Here is an 8,373-nt window from a genome sequence, read left to right on the forward strand (position 1 = left end):
TGTGACAGATAGAAAGGAGGAGCATTTTCTTATCTAGTAAAATTCTTGGCTCCACTGCTTTTTACAGAGTAAGTTCTACATACCAGCCACTTGTTAAGCTGTTGGGGCTACCAATTGGCTGTTCTCTGTAGTAGAACCATCTTCTTCCCTTTGAAGGGCTGTAGCTCCCTTAGGAAGAGTTACAACTTGCAAAGTAAGCTTCTCTCTCTTCAGGCATATCTAATTCCACTATGGATTCTAATGGCAAGGATACAAAGATGGCATCCCTGGAGCATGGGGAGGAGGAACAGCAGGTAGGTATTGCCTCTTACGCATCACTGGTTCAGTTGACAAAGACAAAAGATGTCTGGCTTACCCTATTTAAAACCCCTTCTCCCCTCCCTGTCCAGTGACCTTTCTGATCAGGCTCATCTCTCTCAAGTGAGACGTAGCTGTTAGGTGTGCTAGCTCTGTAGCCTCTTGCACCATTACAGAATCCTTTGGACTCGGGGATAACAGTTGAAAAGTAATGAGTGGCTCCAAGCTACAGCCTTGCTTCTGACTTGCTCATTTTCCTCCTTGCCTCCCTAGACTGTCTTGAAGAGGGTGACCAGTCTACCGCTAGTGAATGCTGCCTGTGGCTTGGCTGCAACTGCCTATGCCTCCACCAAGGAGAGCCATCCGTACGTCAAGTCTCTGTGTGACCTGGCAGAGAAGGGAGCGACATCCATAACCAACGTTGCAGTCGGCAGCCCAGAGTCAGTTCCCCCTGTATTTGAACCTCAGGGTGAGTGAAGTCTCTGCAGAGGTGTGTGTGTGTGTGTGACAACTTGACCATAGGTGCTTAAGAAATGTAGGCCTGCAATATTAGAGGTGGGAATGATGGTAGTGTAGAAAGGTAGAGAAGCCCAGGGATGTAAATATCCACCTAGAGGATAAGGAAGGGGTTTGTTGACACTGACTGTTGCTGAACCTGCAGTTGCCTTCATTGTGGCCAGGAAGTAAAGATTAGGGCTCAGCTAACTTTCTTTCAAGAGCAATAATCCTTGCAGGAGATCCAACTGCAAAATGAGCAGATCCCTGTACAACAAGGGATGCTCTAACCTCTTTCAGTCAGGCAAAACCCAAAAAACCAGATGGAAATATGCTGTCTCTCAACAGGGACTAAGGCTGTTGCTGAAGTAGAGAAGGTGGAGGAGACTCTACCAACTCCTCAGCAGACTGCTGAGATGGTAAGTCTGTCCCCACAATGACATGTTGAGCAATATTTTACGAATGCCACTGAAGGTGGAGGCAGGTGTCTAAGGCCTGATAGCGAGCTGCAGATCTTCTACTGAAGAGTTGACGACCTCTTGGGCTGAACAAGGGACAATTCCTGACCTCAGGCCAGGACTCAAGGCAGTTCACTCACATTAAGACTCCAATAGGGCATCTTGTAAAATGGCCATGTTCCGTAAGGCTGGGTGTGGGGGAGGAATATGGTCACCTGAGCAAGGTAGGGAGTTCTCCATCTCTAGATGGACAAGTGGTAAACATCCTCCAGTGACTCGACTCCCTGGGCCAATGTGGCTTATTGCCCTGAATGTCTGGTCAGTAATGCCTTGCTTGACCCTTCTCTCCAGGCTGTGCCTGACACACAGGAGTCGGTCTCCTCCAGACTGACAGATGTCAAGGAGGCCATGAGCAGAGTGGTAGACATGACGAAGGAGGCTGTGCAGGATGGTCTGAAGGCCACCAAGTCAGCAGTGACAGACAGCATGAGCACAGTAGCAGAATCCAGAATGGGCCAACTGGCCATGAGCAGAATGGAAGCAGTGCTGGGGAAGTCAGAAGAGCTCTTGGATCACTACCTTCCCATGACGGAGGAGGAACTGGGTCAGAACACAAAGGACAGGGCTATGGTTTCAAAGAGCAAAGTAACACTCCCTTTGGTCCAAACTTGTCTGGACAAGACTGAGAAGCCTCTCAGCCTGCACTGGCTGACAGATGGGCAGCATTTTCATGTGTAACATTCTTGGCCAAGGGAGTTCCTGGCTACATGCCCATTGAAAATGATGTGAGCAAGTGGGGAAAGGGTGGTGCTCGAAGGTACTATGGGCATGAATTCGGACTACTTCTTGGAGTCCATTTCAAGTGTGCAGAAACAGTCCTAGCCCTCTTTGTTTGGGGTCAGTTATTAGCCGCCTTAAAGGCAGAGGTTGATCTCGTGGCTTTTTGAAGGGCTATTCCGTCAAGAATTTGGGGTAGCATTGGGCAGTTGAGTATAGCTTGTCCTCCTTTCCCAAGCTCTTAGGAAGGCTTACCTTCAGATTCTTCTTCCCTTCAGCTGAACTTGCTGAATCCATGGATGGGACTCCAGCATCTTCAGCACAAGCGCCGGAGCATCGCAGCTACTTTGTGCGTTTGGGTTCCCTGTCGGCCAAACTCCGCCAGCGCGCCTACCGCTATTCCCTAGACAAGATGAGGCATACCAGCCAAAGCATCAATGAGGCTCTGTCCCAGCTTCGTCAGGTCATCGGACTGGTAAGGACTTGCTCCGCTTCAGGAGGCGGTCTACTAGTAAACTCTAGCCCAGTGCCTGGGCAAATAGAGTTGCTGGTGGCTTGGACTCCTTTGCCCTACTCCCCTGCCTTTCAGGCCAGGCAACTCTTCCACTTCATCCTGTGTGGACCAGGGCGTGATAGGCTTATAGAACATAAAATGTCTGCAGGTTGAAGTTGTGTCAAGCAGTAGAGCTAGAGGAACTGAGAGATGTATTCAATCCCTTTCTAGATTGAATACATCAAAGAAGGTGTGAGGCTCCAAGATGCCCGGGAGAAGTTCCAGGAGATGTGGCTGAACTGGAGTCAAAAGCAGCCAAAAGGCGGTGAGATCACAGACGTGGAAGAGACAGGGGTATGTCCATAGCTTTGTCCTTCTGCTCGGAGGCTGAAAAGTGTTTTGGGCCTTGCAAGGTAGCTGCTGAGCTCCTCAACCAAACAGATACCTGGTGCCCTCCTACCTTGAGGGAAAACAGGGTTGCACATAAGTGTTCCTCGAATACATCTCAAATTGGTCACTCGTGAATGCTGTGTCCAAGGGGCTTCACTTCCCTTCTTGTTAGAGTAGCTAAGTGTTGCCCTCCCTTAACCTCAGCATAGCCTTCAAACCTTTAGTCATGCTATCAAAATAAAAAACACAGTAATAATAGGAGATTTCAATTATCCCCATATTGATTGGGTGCATGTCACCTCAGGACGGGATTCAGAGATTAAATTTCTTGATGCCTTAAATGACTGCTTCTTGGAGCAGCTAGTACAGGAACCCACAAGGGGAGAGTCAATTCTCGATCTAGTCTTGACTGGAACACAGGATCTGGTCCAAGAGGTAACTGTTACTGGACCGCTTGGAAATAGTGACCACAATATAATAACATTTAATATTCCTGTGTTGGGAAGAACAACGCAGCAGTCAAACACTCTGGCCTTTAATTTCAAAAAGGGGAATTACACTAAAATGAGGAAGCTAGTTAAACAGAAACTAAAAGGTAGAGTAACTAAACTAAAATCCGTGGAAGCTGCATGGAAACTGTTTAAAGACACCATACTAGAGGCCCAACTTAAATGTAGACCCCAAATAAAAAAACACAGTAAGAGACCTAACAAAGAACCACCATGGCTAAACAGCCATGTTAAAAAGGCAGTGAGAGAGAAAAGGGCAGCTTTTTAAAAAGTGGAAGTCAAATCCTAGTGAGGAAAATAGAAAGGAACAAAAACCCTCCCAAATTAAGTGTCATAATGTAGTAAGAAAAGCCAAAAAGACTTTGAGGAACAGCTCGCCAAAAATTCAAAAAACGATAGTAAAATGTTTTTTAAATACACTAGAAGCAGGAAGGCTGCTAAAAAAGCAGTGGGGCCCTTGGACGATCAAGATATAAAAGGAGCGACCAAGGAAGACCGTGCCATTGCAGAGCGATTAAATGATTTCTTTGCTTCAGTCTTCACGGCTGAGGATGTTACAGAGGTTCCTAAATCTGAGCCAGCCTTTTTGGGTGACAAAGCTGAGGAACTCTCTCAAATTGAAGTGACATTAGAGGAGGTTTTGGAGTGAATTGATAAGCTGAATAGTAACAAGTCTCCAGGACCAGACGGTATTCACCCAAGCGTTCTGAAAGAAGTCAAATGTGAAATTGCGGAGTTAATAACAGTGGCTTGTAACCTATCCTTTAAAGCCACTTTGGTACCAAATGACTGTAAGACGGCCAATATAACACCAATATTTAAAAAAGTCTCTAGAGGAGACCCTGGCAATTATAGACCGATAAGTCTAACATCAGTACCAGGCAAACTAGTAGAAACACTAGTAAAGAATAAAATTGCAAGGCACGTAGAAGAGCACGAATTGTTGGGCAAAAGTCAGCATGGCTTCTGCAGAGGGAAGTCGTGTCTGTCTAATCTATTAGAAGTCCTTGAAGGGGTTAATAAACATGCAGACAAGGGGCACCCAGTGGACATAATATACCTAGATTTGCAGAAAGCCTTTGACACGGTCCCACACCAAAGGCCTCTTATGTAAATTAGGCAGTCATGGGCTAGGAGGAAAGATCCTTTCATGGATCGGGAATTGGTTAAAAGACAGAAAACAAAGGGTTGGAATAAATGGTAAATTTTCACAATGGAGGAGGGTAACTAGTGGTGTTCCCCAGGGGTCAGTCCTGGGACCGATCCTGTTCAACTTGTTGATCAATGATCTAGAAAACGAGGTAAGCAGTGAGGTGGCAAAGTTTGCAGATGACACCAAGTTGTTCAGGACAGTCAAAACCAAAACAGATTGTGAAGAACTACAAAAAGTTCTCAGCAAACTGAGTGAGTGGGCAGCAAAATGGCAAATGAAATTTAATGTGGGTAAGTGTAAGGTAATGCATGTTGGAAAAAATAACCCAAATTACACGTACTACATGATGGGGTCAAATTTAGCTACGACAGATCAGGAAAGGGGTCTTGGAGTTAGAGTGGATAGTTCTCTGAAGACATCCACGCAGTGTGCAGCGGCAGTTAGTAAAGCAAATAGGATGTTAGGCATTATTAAAAAAGGGATCCAATGATAAGACAAAAGAGATCATGCTTCCCCTATATAAAACTATGGTACGCCCACATCTTGAGTACTGCGTGCAGATGTGGTCTCCTCACCTCAAAAAAGATATATTGGCATTAGAAAAGGTTCAGAAAAGGGCGATTAAGATGATTAGGGGCTTGGAACAGGACCCATATGGGGAGAGGCTAGAGACTGGGACTCTTCAGTTTGGAAAAGGGGCGATATGATAGAGGTATATAAAATCATGAATGATGTGGAGAAAGTGAATATAGAAAAATGATTTACCTTTTCCCAGAATACAAGAACTATGGGACACCAAATGAAATTGATGGGTAGTAGGTTCAAAACTAATAAAAGGAAACTTTTCTTCACACAGCGCTGAGTCAACCTGTGGAACTCCTTGCCGGAGGAGGCTGTGAAGGCCAGGACTCTGTTAGGGTTTAAAAAAGAGCTTGATAAATTTTTGCAGATTAGTTCCATAAATGGCTATTAGCCAGGGGTGAAGTATGGTGCCCTGGCCTGCAGGAGATGGATGGCAGGAGATAAATCACTTGATCATTGTCTTCTGTTCTCCTTCTCTGGGGCACCTGGCATTGGCCACCATCGGCAGATGGGATGCTGGGCTGGATGGAACTTTGGTCTGACCCAGTGTGGCCATTCTTACCTAACTGATTAGGAGATCCCTAAGCTCTCCCCTGATTGAGCTCTGTTCCAGGCATCTTATGTCTCTTAGTGTCACAGGCTGCAAACAATGGTAATACAGGCTTCCTGAGTCCTAAAAGCCAAATAGCTTCCCTTTCTGTGGAAAGAATGGCTAAAGCCAATGCTCTTTCCATGAACGAGCTCCTGGTTTCTGTCCCTGCTATCCTTTTCAGCACAGTTTCCAGCACGAGGAAATCTCCAGAAGAGGTAGCAGCAAGTCCCATCTTTGTGTGTCTGTGGTGAACGTAAACCTTGGGTTTGTTTCTCCACCAGATGGAGTCTGAGACTCTGGCCATGTCCCGCAGCATTCTCCAGCAGCTGCAGGATGCCTGCCAGGTGCTAGTATCCAGCATTCAAGGCCTCCCCACCAGCCTTCAGGATAAGGTGCAGCAGGTGTATCGCAACATGGAAGAGCTCCGTGCCTCCTTCTCAAGCGTTGGTTCCTTCCAGGATCTCTCCAGCAGCCTCCTGACCCAGAGCCGGGAGATGGTGAGCAGGGCCCAGGAATATGTGGATGAGCTGATGGCTTACATGATGCAGAATACACCTCTGTCCTGGATTGTGGGTCCCTTCATCCCCTCAGGTAAGGGGTCTGCAGGTTCCGTGGAACCACCAAGCCAAGAAAATGAGGATAAAGAAGCAGAAGTCACAACAGCATCTAAGGCTGACTGAGGACCTAAAGCTGGGAAGACTGAATTTCAAAGAAGGAAGGCAGAATTGCTTTTTGTCCCCCAGCTGTCCCCCCACCTTTGACTTCACATGCACGAGAGACCTTCTTCTTCTTCTCCAGGAGGCTCTGTTTAGATGGAACTTGAGGGAGGTCCAGAATGGGAGCATTTAGAAGTGCTAGTGGTATTAATGTATGCCAGCTGTTGACCTGCCCCTCCGCTTGTTTCTTGGTTGACCTGTTTAAATCTGAGGGAAGGAATGTGACTAACTGAGGCTTCAGATGGCTTTGCCTGAGCAGGGCCCAGGTGTTGTGACTGCTCCTTTGCTCAGATAATACTACAGTGTCCACAATAAAATGTCATTGTATTTGAACTTGGTGTTTGTGTCCTGTTGAGTCGCCGAGCACAGGGTCTGCAGAAGAGAGCAGTGCTTGTAACTCATCCTGCTATAATCCTTGTTTCTGAGTGGTAACCATCAGCCAGAAGCATGACAGACATGGAGGCAAGCTTCTGCATACATATCGCAAACAAGTCTTAGTATCTTGCTAGTTGGAGAAGGATTCTTCAGCTGCAACCACTAGCTCCTCAGGACAAATCATTCCTGAGCTTCGGAGATCAGGCCGTAGGAGATCTGCCTTCAGAGCTTTTCAGTGAGCAAGGGCTGGAGGCAACCAGTGCAGCTCTGCTAGAACCTACCTTTGTGCCTTCCACTCTGGGGGTGGGGAGTCACTCACTATTTTCTGAACAGCTCTTTTTTTTCCCCCCTGTTTTTAAAAACAAGTTGGGGGCAGGGTAGAGAGGAGAGGGAGAGTAGTGCCAGCATGTGCAATACAAGCAGCTCTAGCATGGCATGGGTTTTTTGGAGTCCCTCTGACCTAAAGCCGTCCACATCAAAGCTGCATAGGTAGCCCCACCCCAGCTGTATGTGTAAACAGTAAAGATGACAGGCAATGTTAACACGCGGGTGCAGGTTCTTGGATTACAGTACTCAATTTTCCACTAGTATTAAAAGGTGTGGGAAATCTTATGCTCCAGTATGGGGGTTAGTTTATTTCTAATTTATGGAATAGCACAGATGCCATAAGAGGTTTAGTTATTGATGATACAGCAGTGATTCTAGGGGAGACAGGCTGGGCAGGGGTAGCGCAGCTGTGGAAGGTAAGCATGAGGGTACGGATCTCCACATTTGAATGAGGGCACCACTGAGAGTGGTCCCATTTGCAAGTGTCCGCATGTGGGTCAAGTGATGCTTTGCTGGAGAGTTCTTGGGGAGTGATGAGTGGTGTACATTGTAGTAGTAGTAGTGACTTCTCTGTGACTTAGTGCCTAAACCCTGTTAGTGCGGGCGGGCTGGCTTTTAATTTATAGGTTTCTTTTTAAAAAAAAAAAAAGAGAACCCCCACATGCCAAGCTTGGCCATTCTAAATTGAACGTGGGGAATCTCCTAAACAGTGCCTGCTTCAGATGGATAAATGAACTGGTATTTGCAGAAGCCCAAGGGCTAAGGTCAGTGTGAATGTCTAGTGAAGGCAATGAGGAGAAAGACAGACAAGCATTTTGCTGAAATACGCTATGTGGGGAACGGCTACTTCTACTGCTAGATGTGCATGTGCCCTAGTTGTAGGGGGGCTGCAGTGCTCACAGACAAAGGGTGCTGGGGGTATACTGAACTCAGTGCTTGGCTGCTACTTCATCAACCATTTGATCCAAAAGGGACCATTACACTTACGGTCAGCTATTGAAATGTAGAGCGGGGTCTCCCAGCTGCAACAGGCTCTACCTCGCTCTAAATGGCTCCTGGAAGGCAGCAGCAGGCCTGTGGCCCTAGGCACAGGGGCCTCTGTACACTTGCCCATTCCCCAAAACTCCCGTGGGCCAGGAAGAGCAACCAAGGGAAGCTCCAGGGCCAGTGCTACTGGGTGGAGAGGCAGGCAGCATACAGCCTACTCAG

General features: G+C 47.0%; 1 protein-coding gene across 1 annotated transcript; it reads left to right on the forward strand.

Annotated features, from left to right (window-relative positions):
• Positions 1-230: 230 nt before the first annotated feature.
• On the forward strand, positions 231-6,426 carry LOC142007187 (perilipin-3-like). Its single transcript, XM_074983746.1, has 8 exons — positions 231-293; positions 571-766; positions 884-895; positions 1,141-1,211; positions 1,602-1,854; positions 2,306-2,502; positions 2,752-2,874; positions 6,028-6,426. Exons 1-8 carry the CDS (start codon positions 231-233, stop codon positions 6,424-6,426), a joined length of 1,314 nt encoding a protein of 437 aa, XP_074839847.1.
• The last annotated feature ends 1,947 nt before the right edge of the window (positions 6,427-8,373 follow it).

This window comes from Carettochelys insculpta, chromosome 1 (assembly GCF_033958435.1).
Source record: "Carettochelys insculpta isolate YL-2023 chromosome 1, ASM3395843v1, whole genome shotgun sequence".
NCBI lineage: Eukaryota > Metazoa > Chordata > Testudines > Carettochelyidae > Carettochelys > Carettochelys insculpta.